Source organism: Protopterus annectens, chromosome 2.part2, assembly GCF_019279795.1.
Source record: "Protopterus annectens isolate FY-2018-M chromosome 2.part2, PAN1.0, whole genome shotgun sequence".
Lineage (NCBI taxonomy): Eukaryota > Metazoa > Chordata > Ceratodontiformes > Protopteridae > Protopterus > Protopterus annectens.
This window is the reverse complement of record NC_056730.1, coordinates 898,554,787-898,577,965: the sequence shown is the minus strand read 5'-3', so window position 1 is coordinate 898,577,965 and position 23,179 is coordinate 898,554,787. Positions and strand designations below refer to the sequence as shown.

General features: G+C 41.8%; 1 protein-coding gene across 2 annotated transcripts in view; it reads left to right on the top strand.

Annotated features, from left to right (window-relative positions):
- The first annotated feature begins 6,684 nt into the window (after window positions 1-6,684).
- Window positions 6,685-23,179, top strand: part of LOC122795839 (cryptic protein-like) — a 41,452-nt gene continuing 24,957 nt past the window's right edge. Inside the window, exons 1-5 of one of the 2 annotated variants that reach the window (XM_044064214.1) lie at window positions 6,685-7,049; window positions 7,321-7,370; window positions 7,463-7,639; window positions 8,726-8,840; window positions 17,030-17,139. In XM_044064214.1, coding sequence (XP_043920149.1) covers window positions 7,024-7,049; window positions 7,321-7,370; window positions 7,463-7,639; window positions 8,726-8,840; window positions 17,030-17,139 — 478 coding nt within the window. In that variant the 5' untranslated portion in view covers window positions 6,685-7,023. Of the gene's footprint in view, window positions 7,050-7,199; window positions 7,371-7,462; window positions 7,640-8,725; window positions 8,841-17,029; window positions 17,140-23,179 lie in introns of those variants that run through there. The other variant, XM_044064213.1, reaches the window with a different exon arrangement.

The window sequence follows — 23,179 nt, the reverse complement described above, 5'->3', positions numbered from 1 at the left end:
ATGGCCTTTCCAGCTGCTGCAGATGTCTTGTGAGGTACAGCCCAAAAGGGGCATTGTACTCTATAATGGGTCTAATGAGTGTCGAGTAGAGGGGAACAATGACCTCTTTTTTCCTGGATGAGAACCCTTTTATGATGAGGTGTGCCACGTAGAAGGACTTCCTGACTACTGTGGTGATGTGACTATCAAAGAACAGATTACTGTCCACCTGGGTCCCAAGGTCTCTTATCACACATTCAGTGTTAAGTAGACTGCTGTCTATGTAGTAGTTCATGGGTACAGAGTTTTTACCAAAGGGGATGACAATGCACTTTTTGGCACTGAGCTTGAGGCCATGGCTTCTGTAGGATTTCCACATCATTTGGGGACTCGACTATGGCTCCTAGTTTGCAGTCATCTGCGAACTTCATTAGCCAGAGGCCTTCTGTGTTAGCCTGTACTTCAGAGAAGTAGATACCAAACAGGAGAGGTCCCAGGACGGAACCCTGTGGTACTCCACTTGTCACTGGTTTGAGGTCAGATTTGGAGTGTGCAACTTTTACAGTGTGGGTTCTGTCAGTGAGCCAGTTGGCAACCCATCTTGTGACATATGGATTTATACCTAGTTTAGTGAGTTTAGCTATAATTCCAGAATGGGGGATGGTGTCAAAAGCCTTGACGAGGTCAAGATAGGCTGTGTGAACCACCTTACCCTCATCTACGGCTTTGGTGACTGCCTCAAAGAAGTCAATCAGGTTCAGGAGGCATGATCTACCTTTCACAAACCCGAACTGGGTGGGATCCAAAGTTTGGAGGTTACCAATGTCTTTGTTTATGAGTTCCATGATGATACGTTCCATGGCCTTGCAGACCAGGCTCGTCGGGCTAATACGGCTATAGTTCCCAGGATCAGTGGTGGCTCCCCCTTTGTGGAGTGGGATAACTGCTGCTGTACACCATTCAGTGGGCACAAAGCCTGATGTGAGATTATGATTGAACATGGTGCTTAGGTGTGGAGCCAGTTCGTTCTGAAGTTTGTGTATAATGCAGCCTGGTATGTTGTCCAGTCCCATGGATGCTGTGTTTTTGGCTTTAGAGAGTGCAGCTTTTACAAGCGTAGTTGTGATTACAGGGACTCTGCATTCTTCCTGTATAGATATGTGCCCTTTAGGGGGTGGGGTAAATTAGCACTGAACCTATCTGCCAGGATGTTGGCAATATCAGTTGGTTCTGTAATTTTTGTGCCATTGTGCCGTAACTCAGAGCAGATCTGGGTGTTGCCATTGAGATTCTTGACATAGCTATATAATACTTTGTGGTTGTCCTTAGAATCAGTGGCGATTTTGTTTTCATAGCTAGCTTTGGAGGATCTTATAAGGGAATCTCAGTTTCTTACTAAGGCTGACAAGGGAGATCCTCCACTCATGGGATTTTACTCTCTTTTGCAACAATTTCTTTCTTCTGTTGTACAGTTTGTTTATGGCAGGGGACCACCAGAGGTTAACAGTTCTTCATTATCCTTTAAAGGAAATGATTAGTAGTCTGTTGTACAGTTTGTTTATGGCAGGGGACCACCAGATTGGCTTCCTTTTTTTGGAGGATAGCGTCTTGGTTATGTTTGGGATAGCATGATCCATGCACTAGTGCATTTGTGTAGGATTCAGCAGTCGTAACTGTATTGTCCATCTGCATGGGTATCGTGAAGTTCACCACTTCTGTCTTAAGAAGCATGAACTTGGCTTTGGAGAAATTTTTTACCGTGGTTTCCTTAATGGGTGGTGGGGGCGGAATGTGGATATCAAGGGTGATTAGCTTATAGTCGGTTCGGACCAATGAGGAGCTGACTTCAGGTGTGGAACACCGGTCACTCATGCTGGTAATGACTAGGTCTAGTATATTGTTGCCCCTGGTGGGGGTGTGGATAAGTTGATCCAGGGCATTGGAGTTTATAAATTCCAGAAAGCATTGCATGAAGGAGTTGGTACACGAGTAGTTTTCCCAGTTAATGGTGGGGTAGTTGAAATCGCCCATTATTAGGGTGTTTGGTTGAACCCTAATATTTTCCAGTACATCAAGAAAAGAGGAGTGGGAATCCTGGGGCATGGTGGGGGATCTGTAGCAAGCTACAATTTGGATTGCAGTTTTGCCCAGAGTTAGTTGCACTTCGATAACCTCGGATGCATTATGCTGAGCAACTAGCCTGGAGGTGTGGATATCCTTAATGAATATGGACACACATCCGCCTTTGGTGTTCCAGTCCAGGTTACATGGCCAAAAAGTATGGTAAGAGTTATAGCCTGCTAGTGCAGGGGTGCTCTCTGGAGCTTTGAACCAGGTCTCAGTCACTGCACAGATATCGATGTTCTCCATTTTAAGGAGTGCTTCGAGTGAGTACATTGAGGTTTAGACTTCTAGCATTGAGTAGCATTACCCAAAGTTTTTGTTTGCCTGCTCCTGTTACGGTGGTGAATGTAATTTGAACCTTGCCTAAAAAAGGCACTATAGGGACGGCATGAGCCTTAGCCAGTATCTGGAATCCCAAGGGTGACAGGTGCAGGCCATCTCTGGCAAAGCATCGTGGTCTGTCGACCATGTCATACCAAGCAGACAGATACTGGATCCCCTTAGAATGACACCAGAAGCTTAGCCAATTGTTGAAGTCAATCATTTTGTTCTTGTACTGCAGTATCATTCTGGGTGATGGCAGAATGCTACTCAGGGCTAGGGTCATACCTCCCTGGGCTACAAGATTAGAGAGCTCTTCCATGTCTCTTTTCATGTAGTCCAGGGAAGTACATCTCAGGTCGTTCACACCAACATGGACAATGACAGAGCCATATTTGTACTTGTTGTGGAGTGACCTGAGTGCGTGGGTTAGGTGGCAGATCCTGGCACCTGACAGGCAGCTGACAGTAACCTTCTCCTTGTTTAGTTTGGTGAATGGGACATCAGTGTGCCTGACTATAGAGTCACCTATGACTAGTGTGTTGGATACATTGTTTTGCCTTATTGGCTGTGGTTGAGTGACACACTGAGTCTGTGGGTTATGTGTCATTTGGGTTGTGTTGGGGGGTGTAAGTTGCTTGCGTTTATGCTTTGGAGGTCTCTGTTGCTTGGGCAGATTATTATTGAGAGCCTCAGCGAATGTTTTTGTGTTTCTGTGTGGATTTTGGTGGTGTAGATTTAGTGAGACTATGTGATAAGTGCGGTGTGGTGCAAGTGTTTACCTTCTCCTCTTGACTGTCAAGTTCAGTCTTTGTTGGAGAGAGCTTTACCTCCAGTTTGGCTAGATAAGTGCATCTCTCACAGGTTGTAGTGTTGGCTGGTAGAAGGAGAGGGTTGTCTGTGTACAAGGCAATTTCTACATTGCTCCAAGATGCCCAGATTCATCAGATAGACAGGAGAGAACACTGAGAGCTTACCCTTGGACATGCCTGAATAAAAAACTATTTTTCTCTAGATAAGTGAGGAAAGTGAGTACAAGAGTTGGTTTTCTCTAAGCAAGTGAGGAAAGTAAGTGCAAAAACTGTTTTCCTCCAGGTAATGAGGAAGGTTGAGTGCTATAGTAATTTCTAGCTTATTTAGTGCTTCCAACAAGTTCTGAACAAGTGCTGAGCATGAATAAGCAAATTCTAGTGCTAAAACTAAGAATCTGTATCTGCACTAGACTAGTTACAGGAAAGAGACAAGTGCAAATGCTTTTTCCAATCAGAAAGTTGAGAGATATGGAAAAAGTTTGCCCAGATGGCCAATAACTACAATTTCTGGGCCAGAACCACTCCTTATGTGGTAGACAGGTTACCTAGTGCTTACCACTCCCACTGAGAAGCTAGAAGGCTTCACTCCAACACCGAAAGGCTTGGGGGGGCTCAGAAGCTTACATACAGTCCTGGATACAGCAAATCTGTATCTAGACTATACTAGTTACAGGAAAGGTAGGAAACAGGCTTACAGTTTTTTTTACAGAAAAGTAGCTAAAACAGGAGTAAGAACAATTCAAATGCAGTGCAAGCTAGCACACTTGAGTATGTAGCAATATTAGACCACACACAGTTTAAAAAATGCAATTAAATTACAAATTACTAAAAACAAGTGCAGAAGGAGTGTATTAGGTAGAATGTGGTAAAGAGATGGGACTGGGGGGAGTGTCCCAGATCAAATCTACAGTGGGGCAGGCAACTGCAAAAGCCACCAATTAAGCAATAACCCACACCTGGGTGTGGATAATGCTAGATTTACCCACGGTTGGCGTGGTTTGGTCACGACGGCGAAGCCCGAGTGGCCAAACAAAGACAACCGTGGGTAAATCCAGCACTACCCACACCCAGAAGTGGATTATTGTTATTATACAATGACATTATTTAAGAAAAAAATACTTAGTTTTCTTAAATAATGGCATTGTATAATGCCTCCTTGCTGCCCTTCCACAGTTGTCCGGTATTCTGCGGCAGTTCTGATGTACTGCGCATGCTTACGCAGTACATCAGAGCTGTAGGTGGAAGTAACGGAGAAAGCAAGATCTCCGTTGCTTTAAACTCCTTTAACATAGCAAGACACTTTCTAAAAAGCAACAGAGATCTTGCTTTCTCAGTTGCTTTAGAAAGTGTCTCGCTATGTTAAAGGAGTTTAACATAGCGAGACAGCTTTAAAAAAAGCAACGGAGATCTTCCTTTCTCCATTGCTTTTTTTAAAGATGTCTTGCTATGTTAAACTCCTTTAACATAGCGAGACACTTTCTAAAAAGCAACGGAGATCTTGCTTTCTCCATTGCTGTAAGAAAAAAAAAAAGACTTATATTAATGGAAAAAGTCCGGGCGACCGGACCTTTTCCCATTAGTTGTTTGTCTTTTCAGCTTTTCCCGGTTAGGGGTCGCCACAGTGGAACTCCGGTCCGCTAATGATTGGCAGTAGATTTTTTATGGTGCCGAGTTGCCAGCCTGACGCCCAACCTTCAGCGAAGGCGCGCCCATTCCCACATGTCTTTCGGAGGCCACTCGACCGTGGGGAGGACATGCAAACACCACACAGAAGGCACTCCAGCCATGAATCAAACAGGAGAACCTCTTGCTGTCAGGCAACAACGCTACCGCTGTACCACCGCGGCTTTCAGGACCTTTGTAAATCACACTTATACTAATGGGACCTTTTCCCATTAGTATAAGTCTGATTTACAACGTGCACGCTGACCAATCAGTGTGCACGTTTTGTTGTTGTATAAATTTAAACAACAAACCAGAAATACGGAGGGTGGGTGGGACAAAACACTTTGAGCAGAGATCTGAAAAGCTATACAGTGAATCAAAAATAACAGGGCACATCTCTGAATAAAATTAGTCCAGCAACAATTTACAGTACACAGTTCTGAAGAACCAAAAAATATACTTAGCTCTGTATATTTCCAGATAGTTTGAAAAGAGCTCTGTTAGACACAGGTTCCAGCAATGATATGCAGGCTAACACTCCCGGTTACATTTATCCACTTGGGCTTCATCCTTATTGCTAATGGTCATTTGGTTATAGGTAAATGCTGCCTGATCCAGGGCCCGACATTACCAGTTACCTATCACTTGCAATCTACATAAATCTGTGCGTCTATCTCATTTCCACATTATTCATTATTAGAATGTTTTACTAGGGTCTTCTCATTGGGGGCACCTAAAATCTGGAACACAGTATGATTTGTAATGAAAAACTCGCCACTTATCTCTCTCTTCACAATTAACATCATCAACTATTCCCCCTTTTTTCTTCCTTCCTTTTCTTAAAACGCTGTCCGGTTCGATTCTCAGTTAGAGCGTCTTCTGCGTCGAGACATGAATGGACGTACCTTCGTTGAAGGTTGTGCGTCAGGGCTGGTAACTCGGCACGTAAAAATCAACTATCAATCATTGGTGGACCAGAGTTCCGCTGTGGTGACCATGACCACTAACCGGGAAAAGCCGAAAGACACAACAACAACAACCAAGTAAGCCAAGTGAACACAAGTGTCCCTTTTCAGGGGTGATCTGGGAGTGTTGCCTAGTTTAGTGACTTGCTGAAGAGTCACAGAGTAGGCAAACCCAGAGTACAGGAAGCAACAGCTGAACAAACTCACATATTTAATCCCCTGTGCTAACTGCCAGGCAACTGAGTCTAAGGTACAACTGCTTTAGTAATATCTATGTGTTAAAAGAGCAGTCGTGTAGTAAAATGTCTAGGCTTACATTATTTGGCTGGTTATGCAGGTAACTGACCGCTATACCATAATGTAGAGCAATGTCTGTTTTCTACATGTCACTGATAGTATAACAGGCCACAGCTGAAAAAGGGGCTCCTGAATCCAGTCTACTTGCTTTCAATAAATAAACAAGTGAATGAATAACTACCTTAATGAATAAACGACCTTAGTATGTGAGTGGCCCTAAATAAAATGCAGGAGAGATACGGCTGTTTATTGTGTGCTTCACAACCTCAAGCATAAACAAATGCGTTCTCAAGGAAAGAAGAAAATTCACCCAAAAGTATCAGGCACTATTTTCCCCAAATAACTTGCTATTAGATTTATCTCCCTACCTACCACAACTTGTGAAAATGTTTAGTTTTATAAAAAACATAACAAATAGGTCCAAGCTTTGGCACCGATGGCATATTTCACTTCCACCCAGTAGATGGATTATTTCCAGACGCATTCCTAAAATAAAGAGAATGGATTAACTCCTGCTGGTGACGTGTGAAATGTCTTATTTTGTTATGGGGGTGGTGCAGCGAAGGTGATAATAGAGTGTAAAGAAGCCGTCTTTTGCTTGGTGTGTGGGAAGACTCTGGAGTAGATGGAAAATGAGTCAGCAGCTGAAGGCAAAAAGTGAAACTGTAAATTTATTTTACAGGAAGAGAACATAGGTTATCAGACAACATATAGTGACATAGTAGCGGGATTTTTTTAGCCCGGGGTGACTGCAGCCCTAGGCATCAGAAAGTGTATAAGAAAAAGTCGTAAAGTCCCGGCACGTGCGGAGAAAGTGCCCAGCTCGTTCGCTACCCCCCCCCCCCCTACTTTGGGACAACATGGGACAAGTTCGGGGGTTATCTAGGTGAGTTGATTGTGAGATTGGCTACGGTAATGTGTTTTTACATTAAAGTGAAGCTGTCGGGTGAAACAAGCAAATACGTAGGTAATGATGTGCCCTGCACAGGTGTGTTTTATAATTGGGGTCCGCTACTGGGGTCTTTTAATTGGTTGAGTTTTTTTTTCTTTCTATGCATGAGTTCAGTTTACTTTAACAACTGCTGGGGTTGTTAGTAATATTCGTAAATGTGTGATCTATGTATATTTATTATTTTGCGCTGTTCTTTCCATACCAGATTTCTCCTTGTAAGTGTGGCGGTACTACGGATGGTCTATCTTGGAATTGGTAAGTACTATTTCTTTTGAGTTGTATCTTTTCTTGTGGGTACAAATGCCCTGTTTTGTTGCCGATGAAGTAATCTTGTCTTTTCTATGTAGCATGTGAAGGGGAAGGTTGTGAGGATGAGTACCGTTTCTTACCGACAGAAGGTCGAAGACCGAAAAGTAACCACAGCAGTTCCTTGAAGCAGTTCACAGATATGAACAATCGTTCTGAGAGCCGAAGATACCGGGATTCGCCTGGTGCCCACATACCTTTTATTGGCCTTACACACAGTAAGACAAATTAATATGTTGTGGATGTAATTGGAGAACATAAATGTGTACTTTGGACGTGTGTTGAGAGACGTTGTCACTTACTCTTTACATTGCTCTTGATTTAAGAAGAGTGTTTACTGTACCTGTGAACATATGACTTAAGTTAACACTGGGGTGCCTCTGGTGTACCCTTTGTGTACCGAAACTTCCGTGATAACTTTTGACCTTATGGCGCTCTGTTGGCAACCTGGTTTGTGCTTCTATATTTTAATTCGCCTCTTGCTCTCAAATGTGACTGCGTGTGTAACTTGTTGCAGATGGCCTTAAACTGTATCCTCGGCTATACCCGCAGGGTTATTTTCTGTAACCCACACGACCATCATTCTTGTAGTACCCACTCAATATGAGATGTACGCTCACCTCCCTCCCAGCATAACCCAAAGTTGTGAAAACAACCATAAGGGCCACGGTGCAAACTCGCAACCGACCCTGATGTGCCTGCCTGATATTTTGCCATGTTTCGCCATTAACCTGTATTTTTTTTTTTTGTTCTAATAAATGTGAAGTCTGGTCACTTATTACAGACTTTAGTTTAATGGAAATGCATGATTCAAAGCCTGTTAGATTTTTAAGCGTACTCAAGGTGTTGAGTCGGACCATTGTGCCCCCCAAGAAGTTTTGAGTATAAGTGCATTAAGTCTGATAAGAGATACATGACTATACATACGAAGTATAGCTAATGTTGCCAAAAAATGTTTGGTGAAGATTTTCTCAAGTGTTTCTGCATTTGTTTGTCAGGGGGTAACTAATGGTGAATCTTTTTATGAAGTTGGTCCTCACATAGAACAGAGGTTATAAACTTGACCCCAAAAGTCATTTTATTTTAAATTACTTCTAAGGTCACAGTGTGACAAAGATAAAAGTGACTGCTCATTTGCTTGTAATCCTTATCAAAACAAACATGGCTTAGCTGTGTAAACACTTCAGGCAGCTGAATTTATTATCCTCCTTTCAAGATCTTGCTTCCATGTTGAGGGTGGCCAAGTTTTTTAGGGATAGTCTAAATATTGTAGCACTAAATTATATTGTTGTTTTCCCCCACAGGTAGTAAACTGAACAGGAATTGTTGTAAAAATGGAGGTACCTGTATCCTGGGAAGTTTTTGTGCATGTCCAAAATACTTCACTGGAAGATACTGCGAGTATGATGAACGTCTTCGGTAAGTTGCATGATATTGTGCCATGAGCAGATTTATGGCAGAAAGGGAAAAATGTGTCTCTGCTTGTTGCTAAGCTTTCAGCTGTCCATTTATCTTGAAATCTTGTGTAAGCAGCAACTTAAGTCTTTCCTTCACTGGGTGTAAATATTTCCTTAGTTTTCTTGTAAGTGTAATATCTTCAGCATTTTTGAGGAAAATCGTTGGTGTTGATATTTTTTCCTTGACTGCAACTTGCGCTAATGTCGTAAGTGTGCAAAATGTGTGCTTGACTTTATTCATTTGTTCATTCCTGTGGTGTATTTTTGGAGAGTAATACTTGTGCATTGCAGAAGTAGAAAATGCTTATGGCATAAAAATGCTTATGGTATAGTACTGCTGTTCCACCACAATGCCTTGTGGACAAGAGACAGTGCAACAAGGGATGCACTACAGTGTAGAAGTTTATTTTGAGATGTTCTCAGAAAGGTCTGGCAAATTCAGAAAAAATATTAATAAACTGTGGAGAGAGAGGGGCACAATTCTCCACTAGAGTACATAAAATGTTGAAGCTGTGTGCTGCTTGCTTGACTAAATCATGATGTAGCACGTTAGTTGTAGACTCGTCTGAGGGCTGTATGTACCCACCTATAGCTTAAGGGTTTTATAGGTTTATAGGAGAGTAGTAGGTGGCCTTGGTGGTGCAGCTGTTAGTCTTGCCTTACAGCAAGAGGTTCTCTGGTTTGATTCTTGGCTGGGGTGACTTCTGTGCGGAGTCTGCATGTCCTCCCTGCAGTCACATGGTTTCTTCCCATATTCCGAAGATGTGCAGTAGGTGGATTGGACACTTGTTAATTGCTCTTTGTAGTATGAGTGCATGCAAGTGAGTGGTGCGAATGAACTGCGGCAGGGCTGGCCATCCAGCAGTGTAAATCTTTGCTTGAGATTGGCACTGTGGAAGTGACACCCAGACCCCATGTGCAAAATGGGAAAAGGGGTTGTGGATGGAGGAGAGTACTAGGTTAACAATGTAAGGGCCCTTACAAGCCTAGCCACTATAACCTGATTTTACTCATATATGTCCCCCAGGCAAGATGCTGGCATGGATTTCAGTGTGCATAAGGCACACTGGTACTACCCGTGATGGTGAAGTTGTGATTTCCCCATCCATTGATCCAAATTGCATTTGAAGAGTGTCAAGGAAGGGCTCTGCTTAATGTGAATATGTGCTGTTTACCATCCATGGCCTTGGTGACTTAAATCATCCAGTTTCAGTAGCCTTGACCTGCCCCTGACAAAGCCAAATTGGGTTGGGTTCGGTGTTTAGAGATTTCCTTTGTCATTATTTATAAGGTCTGATTATTCTTTCCATGATCATGTATGTGCCTAGTCAAATTTATGGGTCTCTAATTTCTTGGGTAAGTGGTCCCTTTTATGCAGAGGAATGACTTGCTGTCCCCACTTTGTCAGGACAAAGCCAGTCTGGAGGCTGGGGTTAGATATCCTAATGGGCCTAAAGTCCTGATTTTAAGCTGTTTGTTGGAGGAAACTTGATGTATTCGGCTGTTTGAAGCGGTGTTTTTAGGTTTAGAGGGTGCAGCAGCAACCAGTTTGGTGGTGGTTGGAAGGGGTGGATGTCATTTCTTGGGGGGGGGATTGGGGATGATGGTGGAATTTGAGCTGAATTTGTCGACCAGCAAATTTGCTATATCTTCCAGTTCGAATGTAGGTGATGCCTTCTGTAACTCATTCTGCACATTGTTAGGTGTTGCTTTTAAGATTGTCTTTGCAGGCAATTTTTCTCAAGTCTGCTTTCAGGGACATATTTCCCTGATTTGCTTGTTTAGAGTGAGGGACTTTCTGTGGGCATTCTCTCTTGACAAATGTGTTTTTTTTTACCCAGTAATATCAAGAGTCCACAAAGGTGGCATGTCTTGTGGTTTGACCTGGGTTTTTCTGTCTGGTATCATTTCTGTACAGTTGTATATATGGTCAAAACTGCTTTTGCGTACATCTCTGCATAGGTTTGTGCATTCTGGGTTTGGGAGAGCTTGGAAACTTGCTATGATGTCCCTTTAATAGGGGGGTAACTTACATTAGATAGGTTCTTGTTTTTGGAGTTGGGTAGGGGGAGTAGTTAACCTTCTATTTCAAGGGAGACCACTTTGTGATTGAGGACATTGCATGGGGGGGGGGGTTGCAGCACATTCCTATATTTCTGAAAACCAGAGATAGGACATTACCCTAGTGGGGGTGCAGATTAGGTAGCAAAAAAATGATAATGGATTTTTCTCATAGTTCATGGAGTAACTCAAGCATGTCTGTTTGACCAGCATTGAGGTGTGTTTATCCTTTGAGATACCTCCACTTTTTGCTCTCCATGGTTTGAATGTATGTGAAAGGTATTGTAGCCATGCACTGCTGGAGTGCTTTCTGTAGCTTTGAACCATATTTCATTAACTGCTGGACATCCACATTCCTTAGAGTGAGGGGGGCTTCTAGGGTGTGCAGCCCCCCCACCCCCCAAGAATATTAGCAAGTGAGCAGGAATACCTTTAGCTTGTCCTGAGTAGCTGGAAGGTTTGTTTGACAGTGCTTGAAAAAGGCAGTAAAGGGGTGGATAATGTTTTTGCCAATTATCCAAAAGCTTAGAGTCGACAGTAAGACAGTCCCTGGTAAAGCAAAGTGGTCAGTTGGCCACGTTCTCACAGGCCATCAAATATTGTACCCTGTGGATTGGCATCGGAAGTTAGGCCTAACATTTTCTATTGGTAATGTGGCATCTTACTTGGAGATGGTAGTATGCTGTTCAGTGCTGGCCTCATACCTGCCTGTGACGCATTTGAGAGCTCAGTCGTGTTTCATCATATAGTCCAAGGAGGTATGTCTCTGGTCATTTGTGCCAACATGCAGTATAACTGAGTTGTAGTGATAACTTAGGAGTAAGTGACCTGAATGCTTGTGTGATCTGGTGAATTCTGACCCCCTGACGGGCAACTAACTAACCTTCCCCTTAACCAGCCTGGTAAGCAGGACATTGGTGTGCGTCTCAAAGGAGTTTCTATTACCAGAATATTGGGTTGTGGAGTGTTTTGCCTTATGGGCTTGGTAGTTTTAGGCACACGTAGCTTTGTACTGTGATCGGAATTGTCTTGTTGGTGTGCATGTGGAGTTTGAGGACTGTGCTTTAGAGGTCTTTTTATGTTTTGAGTAAGTTGCGTGTGTGTACCTCTGCATGTGGGTGGTTCTTTGCCAGTGCGGTGAGTGATGGTCCTTGTGATCTGCAACTAATCTAACCAGTGATGCTGTCCAGCACCAAATCAGATGTGTGTGCATTGTATTTAGGTCAACCTATAACACACGAGTGAGTAATGTAACATTACTCTTTGACTTGTGCAGCAAGACTTGTTTCTCTACCTGTTTTTTGCTGGGGGGTGGCTAAATCATTTGGGATATTTAGTCTCTGCTCCTAGCTTGCAGCAATCTGCAAACCTAGTCAGCCAGAGCCCTTTGTTATTGACTTTACTTCAAATTAGATGCCCAGTGAGATTCCAGTATGGAACTCTGGGGGGCTCCACTGATGGGACTGTTCTCTTTGTGGCGGGCTTCAAAAAGTCCTCCAGGTTGGATAAGCTTTACCTACCCATGACAAATCTATATTGAGACTGGTCCAGGACCAATGTCCTTAACCGATTAGTTCCATGGCAAGGGGTTTTCCATGGGTTTTGCACATGAGGCTGGTCAGACTTGGTCTCTGGGAGGTCCTCCCTTCAGGGGATCTCAGCTGTTTTCCATTTACTTAGTTCAAAACCTGTAATGGAGGTTGAAATTTAATACTGCAGTTGTGGGGGTGGTTAACATATGCTTCATGTTGGATACACCCAGGGATTTTGCCAAGGACCATTGATGCAGTTATGTTTAGTTTTTGATGGTGCTTTTAGGGCTTGTGTGGTAGGTGGCACTGATATTTCAGATATGGGGCAGACTGAGGGGGGAATTTATTGGCTGTATCTTCAGCTTCATTGTAAGTGACATCAAAATTAGCTCAGTGCATTTCTGTGTTATGCTTTTGAGGTTACAAACAACTGAAAAGGTTGTATGTTTTTGGATTGGGTAACTGTGTTAACCTCAAACTTGGATTTGATGGATTTAAGCTTTGTTTTTTTCCTCCATGATGAGGGTCTTTGGCATTTTGGAAATTGCTCTTCCTTTGGGTCAGTTCTCTTCCTTTTTGTTGTAAAGCTGCTTGTAGTTCTATGTGGGCCTGATTCCGGGGTTGCCCTGCATTTGTTCTACAGGATACAGCTGCATCTGTGCAGCTGTTTGCATGCAGTTGTAGTATTGTAGTTGACTGAGAGAGCATGAGTTCAAGGAATTACTAAGGACTCTATTATCTGACCATTAACTCCCCATTTTCTCCTCTTCCTGATGGGACAGAGTATGGTGGCTTGGGCACGTGCAGAAAAGCAGAAGACAATCTGGTGAACATTGAGGGCAGAGGTAGGCAAGAGGAAATGAGGGCATCCAGCAAAGAGATGAACGGATTATTTGAGATCTATAACTGGCATGACTGCCCGACCTCCTGTAGAAAATGCAGGGGTAAAGGGGTTTTGTTAATTGAGTCAGATTAGTATGACATGCTAATGGGAGTCGGTTTGCATGTAAAAGATTTCAGTAAAAGATTTCACTTATTCAGTTTGTCCTGTCTCTATGTAACAGTAAATTGAAAATGACCTTAGCTGGACTTGGCTGTGGGGCTAATTCCAGCTCTTAACTTGAATGATTGGACTCTGTTGTCCTGGGAAGTTAGTTGTCCTGGGAAGTTAGTACTTGATAGCATAACCTTTCTATGTCCAAACTGTGACTGGATTAATAAGGTAGTGTACAAACAAGACAAGGGAGTCCACTGATGGTCTCAAAATGGATTAACTGATTACTTGACATAAGCTTATTGCAAACAGTTAAGGTTTACTGTGATCTGCTAAATGTTTCAACTTTATTCCTGTCTTTCATTCTGGCTGTCTCAATTTTCATTCTGTTAGTAGTAGCCAGTTGCACTTGGCCCAATGAATTCTCCCAGTAAAATTTCCTGTGATGCAGTTTGGAGATGTATCCCTAAATACAACATGCATTGAGTTAAGTGGAGGGTGGTAAAGTTGAAGGCTTTCGGTAGAATGAATGGCCTTTGATCCATTTCAAATTGTAGTTTCTCTGGAATAACTCCCAGACAAAGTGTGAAGGGGGTTTATAAGTTGTCGATTTTAAGACTGCCTGTAGCAAGTCGTCTTTTGTCCCATTTTTCTGTGGTATTAATTTTAAGGATATTTAAAATGGCAAGATTGAACCAGTAGGTAATTTAGCCATGATCTTATTACTTTAGCAAAAATGGGCAATGAGAAATTGAATAATGAAGGTTTAACTTGATTTGTGGAAGTTACTCCAAACTGGGTCCACAGTGCAAGAGAGCACTTAAGCAGTCCAAAGACTCTCGGTAGAGAATGCAGTTTGCTTCATTAGATCATTGCTTCATTAGATCATTGGCTGCCAGTAGAAATTTTGAATATGAAGTGGGAGCCAGTGGACGGGCAGTGGTCATGAGGTATTGGAAACTTTTGATGGATAGTAGCTCGGAAAAGATGTGCTGTTTTACATGACAACTGCATCATGAATCTACAATTTGATTTTGTTCTTCCCATAGCCAACGGCTAACATCAGTTCCACTCATTCACTAATTTTTTTGTTCCCATAGTCAACAGCTGGCATCAGTTCCACTCCTCATGGTCTAATCTGCTTTAAAATGTCCTATGATTAATTGCAAACCAGACGTATTCCATAAGGTATGTTATGAAGGTGAAATGACTGAGGTGAAAATTCTACAGTATAAAATGCAAAATGGAATGGAGAGGAATCCTGAAAGCATTTGGGCCAAGAATGGAAACCTGATCACAAAAATTGGTTCCTATGAGAATGCAGGTTCACTAGCACTCTCAAGGCTGCTGTACTGATACAGTTGATGACATTGTGCAGAATGGCAAGTTGTATTTTGCAAACCAGTGCTTATGTGACCAAGGTATACCAACCTGACGAGAGAGTAAGCAGGAATGGATAAAGGATATCAAAGGCTTTTATGAGGTTTGGAGCAAGCCCGTTTGACAGTTTTTTTTTTTTTTTTTTACAGTTCAGTTTCTGAAAGTGCAACTTGGAGGGTGGAGTAGGTAAATAGTCTGCACAAGTTGAATTGCTATGGGAATATCTGTTGGGACTAGAAAAGCAATTGTAGCGAGAAAGGCTTTTTATCTTGTCCCAGTAAATTTGTCTTTAGGTGCCGCAGGAGTTCATGGACTGTCAAATTATATGCTTCTAAGTAGATTTTGGATTGTTTTCCTGATATTTATATAATTGTGTTAGGAAAGAATGGCAGACTCTAGACAGAAGTCCACCTTTACTCTGTTCCAACAAGGTGTTGGTTTATCGTTTATACATCTGGCAAGTCTAGCATTATGTACTTCCATCATAATTGTCAAAAAAATTCCTAGAATTTTAAGTTTGGCAGAGCTGGTCCTTCATTGCTATTGCTGATTTATGCCGTTTGTTTCACAGTAAATACAGTACTTTAGTCACCACTGTTAAATGTTAGAAAATTGCTATACATATGCATATATTTGAGCTGTCTGCTGTTTTTCTCTGTATGCAAGGCTTGTTTTGAATCTTTTATATATAAAGATTAACCTTTGAAAGTAGAGGTAACGTCTGGCTATAATTACTGGGAGTTGATAAACTGTGTCGTCTAGAATAGTCAGTTTTGAAGTCTGTGTAGTTGCAAGTTTTTTAGTTTGGGAAATACCTTGGAAGAAAATCTCAATTTAAGCTGCAGCTGTTTACCTTGGAAAGTAAGGATCACTGGGTGGTCAGGGGTATAGCAAATGATTTATCTGTGGGATACAAAAATACTTGATTCATATTTGAGGATGACCTTATTAAAATGCTATGTAATGGTGGAGGGAGTTAATCCTATGGTGAGAGGTGGTTGTAAAACAATGGTGGTTAGGCCACATGTTGAGGCATCCAGATAGTTCTCCCCCATTATCAATGATTTAATGTTGGTCTGAAATCCATAACAGCATTTTAGCAAGCTGTATTTTTGCATTGTGCTCATAATTTCTTTGGTAACCTTGGTCATGTTCCATAAAATTCCTGAACATAGCACTTTAACTCAGAGCACCAGTATTCCCTTGTGCGTTATTTTCATTGGTATGGTGCTTCAGGCCAGGATAACTGTATACATGCCTTTATTTCAGCCAGTTCACATGAACGTGAAAGGTCTCGGGCATGGGTTATATTTGGCTATAGGCCAAAATGTGTTTTACATTAAATGGTTTATTTTATTGGATATGTGTGCATATATCTTGTCTGTGTAAATGCATAACCTTCAATTTTGGATAAACTATGGAAGAGTGTGTAGTGTTTAATGGGGTGTTTTGTGCAAACGCTTCTTAAAATGGCTTTGAAGACCACTTGATGGAACAAAAGCATTGACTGGTTGATTTAATGGTTGCTGTACAATAAATGTTATACCTGTTCATTCAGAAGGCAGAGTAAACCTACACTTGGACAAGTGGGTCCATTTGCAGCAAGGGTCTGTTTAATAGCTTTACAATTTGTGAATTAATGCATGCGTTTTGTCTATGTAACTAGGCAAGTCCTTCAGCTAACATTGCAGTGGTGGCATCATGTCAGGTTTATCTTTGTCTGGGTTTTGGTACAAGAAAATTAATCCTGAGCTGTGTAAACACACTTCTGTGGTTTAGAGTATGCTTTCATCATTTTCCATTTTTGTATTGAGTGACTCTGAGCAGGCCATTTAATCAGACTGCTCAGGTGTGCATGCATAGTAACCACCTATGATTCTGTTTGTATTATGCATTTGTATGTCCACTAAAATGTGTTTGATCATGTTTTAAAGAATCCTTAATATTACCCAGCTGACAACTTGGAGGCCATCCAGGTCACGAGGCAAGCTTTCCATAGAAAAGTTTTTAGGTAACTTTTTACCATGTGACTGGATTGTGAATGAGAAATTGCTTAATTTGACTTTAGATGGAATGGTACTTATTGAGCAGGGTATTTGGTAGGAAAAAAATAACCATATTTACTTTTTGAAATGTACGAGGTCACAAGTAAATAGAAACAATGCCCTGCTTTTTTTCTTCTAGGTATTGCGGCATTATTCCTCATGGAGAGTGGGTGAGGAGAGGTTGCTCCTTGTGTAGATGTGGTTATGGGATGCTTCACTGCTTTCCGAAGGTGTTTCTTGAAAACTGTGGTAAGAACCATTTGCCTTTTCCAAAAATTTTTCTCACTGTTGCAGTACCTGTGCAGATGTTTCATGCTTAGTGCAGTTTAAATGAGTAACATGCTTTTCATGATCCAAGTTAACTGGCATATTTAATAAAGCCAGGATTCCATGTCAGAAGGAAGTTGTGCAAATTTTTTACATTCTTGACACTATTTTTGATTTGCTGCCTATTAACTGTCTCTTCTGTTGGGGAAAAATCTGGTTAGAGTTTGGTGAGGGTGAAATGTGGGCTTCTGGACTAGCTTCATTAAGGTGGTGGAGGGTCTTTGCTGTGGGTGTCATATTTACAAGTATGACCTTTGTAAATGGAAGCAAAAGCGACTGTGCATTGAATTTAGTTTTAGCTTTGGCAAACTGGTTGACTTTGTATAGGGTGCTGTATATCCCAGTCCTAGCACTTTTTTTGAAATGTAAAATGAGTTTTAGCATTACATGGAAACGCAAGTAACTGTTCTTGTAAAGCAAAACGTCACTACAAATTCTGTAATTGCTAGTATTTTGTTTTTTAACAGGCACCTTTAATCCTGCAGTAATTCAAATTTGGACTCTTTGTGATTTTACACGAATAGTTGAACACATCTCCTACCTTATGTAGGTTACATAATAAAACCTAAAGAGTTAGTAAAAGCTTTAGATGACTTTGCACAGTTGTAATTTTCACTTTTATAATGCGAGTTGACTCTAGATTTAAAGCTGGTAAAACTCGTAAGCAAACCCAGCCAAAAATCTGAAGAGCTAGTTGGCATAAAGTGGGAATACCAAATAGCACAACTTCCTGCTTCCGGTAGGAATGTGGGATGCTACGTTGACAAAAGTGTGACGATGGAAAAAAGTGTAAGCACATTACAGGCAGTGAATTATGTTGCAAGATTCTTACACGTAAGAATTTAATTTTGCTTCTGAAAAACAAAACTCGCAAGATGTTATTTTGTTTTGAAGACTGGTAGTATATTAACATACATATCATGAGTGACGTTTAAAGACATGTAGGTGGGTGAATGGGTGTGCCACCTTTGAAGGTTGGGCATCAGGCTGGCACATTGGCACCATAAAAATCCACTGCCAATCAGCGGATCTGAGTTCCGCTCTGGCAACCCCTAACCGGGAAAAGCTGAAAGACATTACTTTTACATGTGATGAGGGGGGGTTCAGAAAATTGAGAAACTGGTTCTGAGTCATTGACACTGCAAGCTACTTTTTAAACTGGTACAACCCCCCTTTTTTTTACAGCCTCACTAAATCTGATTGTGGCATGTATCCACAGCTAGACATAACTTTTGCGCCATTTTTTAATGCACATTTTAGTTTAGACGTTTTCTTCACATGTACAAGTGATTTTACATAGCAATGGAAGCACCTTTTGAATTTAATTGTGCCTGTGTGTGCAATGCATGTGAACTGACCATGCAAATGTATAGGGAAGGTGATGGCATCCTCAAATTGTTTTGAAAAATGCTTGTAAGGAGGCCAATAAATAAGGTTCTGTTTTGTCCTGTTCTAATAATGCATGTGGTTGTGGAAAGTGTAATCTGGATTTATGTACTTGGTTTTCTTGACCTCCTGCACATCATTCAGAATATGGCTGGAATGCCCTGATAGTGTGTGTTGTCCCTATGCCTCACCAAAGATTTCTCCATATTAGATTTAGCCCATTTGTTCCCCTGAATAAGGTGCGATACCTAGTAATGAATAGGGGGTGGTGGCTGTACAGGGAAGATGGGATCCATGCAGCTCTGAAAGCGTAACTTCTCCATGTTGCTGTGGAAATAGGTTGCCAAATCAGTGTGGCGACCTATTTAATGTCACCTTGTCTGACCAACCTTAGTTTGCCTTGCCGTTAACATATTGGCTGTTTGTATGATGCCCTGGTCCTTGCCAGAACCCTTCCTTATCCCTCTACTTGCTTCCTATGTTCAGAGTTCCAGCTTACTGAATCAGAAGCCTTGTGGGTGTCGGGGGGCGGGGTTGCAGCTTTCCCCCCTTTCTTCCCCGTCAGAGCAACTTTTGTCTCCAATATCTGTAGCTAACCTACTGTAGTACATAGCCCACATTTGACTCCCCCCACTAACCTAGCTAAATTTTTTATCCATTCTAGCATCATACTGTAGCTAGAAGTTTCACGTTTCTTGCATAAAGAAATTTGTCTAATTTGCAGGGTCTTCTACCTCTTCACTTTGTTTAATGGTACATTGACTCTGGGATGTCTCCTGTAAAACTTGAATAGATTAGCTATATACTCTCCTGCATTTCCCCCAAGTTTTTTAGTAATTTGTTGGGAATCCGTCTGGATGTTGGTATAATGGTTAAGGCATTTACCTTACAGACACAAGGTGCAGGTTTGATTCTTACATGGGGTAATTGTCTAGGCTTAAAATGGCCTACGAGGGCAGTTAGCAAAAGTACTAACCTATGGATCTACTGCATTACATTTCACGTGCCTAATCACAATCATCAATCCCACGCTTCCTTTTTGTGGCCCTTCCCACATCTCAAACTTCTATCTGACTGTCTTGCATGTAAATTCTCAGTTTCATAAATTCCTGTTATCTTCTCTGCCTTGTGCATCTCTACTCCAACCACCAGTGCTGTTTAATCCTTGATCTTGTACACCAACAGCTTCACATCTATTTCCCCTCTTATTCCCCTTCATACACTTGTTTCAGCTCTTTCTGCCTGTGATATGTCCAGCTTAGTCTCTCCCTCTTTGCTTCATACCGGTTTGCTACTGCATTTCCTACTTGTATTCTCTCTAATCCAGTCCTGATGCCATCTATTCTGATGTCCTCTGTATACCTTTTAGTGGTTTTGTTGCCATCACACTCATTTCCCTACTCCCATTTCTGCTTTCTTTGAATAGCTCCATAGCCATTTCTGTTGCCACTCAACTTGATCTTCATCTTTCACCTAACCTGGATTGCATTTTCCACCTCTCCAGTCCTTCGTGGCCATAATTATAAAAAATGGTTTCCACCTTGCATAAAGCTTCTCTACTAATATACTAACCTACTTGCCACTAATATACTAACCTACTTGCCCTCCTGTCTGTTAAATATGATGGGCTTCACCCTCCCTTCCTCATCTGCATGCATTTAGCACTGCTGCCTGAACTTTGTCCTATGTAATCCAAGCTTTGCTCTAGAACTGTAATAAAATTGTATGTTGCTGCTTTCCTTTTCACTGCATAACCTGTAGTGTCCCTTACTTCATTTCTGTTTGGACTGTAATAGGATCCCACTATAAATGTCATTCATTATCTCAAGATTCCAGTCACTTATACTAGTGATGTACACTACTCCCATCACCAGCCTCCTCCCTCTTAAAGGTCACGGTGATTACTAGATTATTGGCCCAAGTGCTATTTTAGGCTCGCCCAAGCTTACCCCAGATTTACCAAAGTATTGCTTAGTGCGTCTATACACGAAGGAATTTTACAGTTACTGTATAGGCTTGTACACCGGCTGCCTCTATTAGGGACAGGGGATAGGGCTGAGCTTTGCTTTGCTTCACATTGGTGGGAAGTCTATCTAGAGAGGAGGGGACACCTCTCCCTTCAATGTCCTATTTGTCGCAAACTAAATTTAGGCATGTGACTCCTATATTTTTCTGAGATTTGGGATGGTCCACATAGGACTTGTTTACTCCTGTATTTGAAAAACCTCCTGTATTTGAAAAACCACTGTGGTCTGTAGTTGCAAGTGCCTGGTCAGGTACATGCCAAAGGGTGTGTTCTACTCCTGATCTGAGAGCAGAGTATAATGGAACAATTAACTCCTTGTATTTGGAAGCTGTTCCCTTATAATTTGTGCAATGTAGAATGACAGTACCCTGATCTTTGACCACCATGTGTCTAATGTGATGAGAATCGATATGCATTCCCAGATATCTGATAAGTGGGTTTGGAGGTAGTTCTGAAGCAAGAATGTCATTTTTGCTGGCTTGTCTGGTAATTCATCCATTGCCTCCACTAGAAGTGGCTCTTGGTTTGTTCTATCAGCGAGACAGTTGGCTATCCACTGGTTGTGATTTACCTTGGCCAGGTTAAGTTGAGTAATGTGCATTGTTTAGCCTACTCTTTTTTTTTTTTTTTTTTCCATTTAACTCCCAATTCCGTCTTCTCCACCTCTCTATGCATACTGTGTGCAAGCTTTATGCTTATGTATTCTCCATTGATCTGGGTTGTTCTGTGTAACTCCTACTGCACTATGAGCTTCCAAATGTCACTGTTGAATGTCTCCACGCTACCAAGGTGATCAAGGACTAGTGTCTGCCTTTCCTGCTGAGTAAACTGGATTTCTATGTTTTTATTGACATTTGATTACAGGCAAAGTCAGACTGGGTAGAAGCCCATTTTCAGTGATGGCCTGAGAATAGCTCCAAATAAATTTGCAAAACATTTTAATTTTATTGCGAAACATTAAGAACAGTAATTTTATAAACTATTTAAATTTAGATACTATATAAAAACATACACCATATCGTAGGGAGTTACTAGGCCAATACCACTAGAGACCTTATTTCCACAATCGGCACCTATTGCCCCTGCCCAAGAGGGACACAGGTGGAACCCCCAGGGTGAAATTTAATCACCCATCCAATCATCCAGATCACATTTGAAGAGGGCCAGTGAGGTGCTCTGTTTGACATTAAGTGGGAGTCTGTTTGCTAGGTGTGGTAACCTCTGGGAGACATATCTGTCCCTCCAGTTTTTATTTGTCATATACCAGGTTAAGGTCTTTAGAGCGAGTGACCCATGTACCATTTGACTTGTGGATATGCCACATTACCAATTAAGCAGGGTCAGAGATTGGCTTGTATGCAAGGCGGAGATCACCTCTGAGTAGTCTGTCTGAAACAGAATAAAGTGATAGTGATTTCAGATGCATCCCCATAAGATAGATGCTGAAGACCTTCAATTTTCCTTGAGGAGCCTTTGTGGTTTCTCAAATTGCTGCAGGTGCTTAAGGTACATAATGCCCTTACGAGATGAGCAATATAGAATGCCCTTACCACTGTGGAAGCTTTGTAGTCAAAGGTAAGGTTGCTGTCAACCTGTGGCCAGGTCTGTCACCAATGAGTGCATGCCTAAGGTGTTGCTGTTATGGTAGTTGGCATGAACATTGCTGGCATGAACATTGCTTTTACCAAAAGGAATGCTAATTTTTTTTTGCATTAAGGCTTTGGCACCAATCATTTAAGACCCTCTTGTAGTATGTTGACATCATGTGGAGATTCTATGACCATTCCGTTTGCAGTCATCAGCAAACTGACAGCCACAGACCTTTAGTTTTTGCTTGTACTTCAGAGAGATTCTAGACTGTAGAGGTCCCAGGACTGATCTTGGTGGAACACCACTGATTACAGATCTGCTGTTGGAGCTGGTTCCCTTCTTTGACAGTTATCAGTGAGCTAGTTGGTGACTTATCTTACAAGGGTTGATGCCTAGTTGGGTGTGTTTGCCTAGTTGGATGTGTTTGTCCATCTCTCCTGAGTTTGGGGATGGTGTCAAAACACCTTGGCTAAGTCTGGGTAGGCTGTATGCACAGATTTCCCCTCATCCAGGGCGTCAAGCCTTCCAGGTTTTAACAGGAGTGATCTCCCTTTGACAAATCCAAACTGAGTAGGGTAAAGTGTTTGTAGATTACAGATATCTTTTTAAGGTCCAAGCAATTTCTTCCTCCTATTGTACTGCCCATTAATGGCTTGTCCACCCGGGAAGTTTGCTCTTCCTTGAGCTTGTTTTTGTCATGTCCGGTACGGCAGAGTAAATCCGATTATACAGGTGTTTTGTATAAAGCATTTGTGTAAGAGCTCTGCATAGTTGCCAGTTTCATCTGAGGAAAGAGGTGAAGTGCAGTGAAGCTAGCTATACTAACCCGTAAGGGGTTATAATCTGCTTTGGAGAAGCTTTTAGTTGCTGAGGGGGGGGGGGTGATTCAAATGAGACTATTTGTGGTCAGATCTCACCATGGAGGACCTCACTGTGGGGGGGTGCTACATTGGTCTCCCA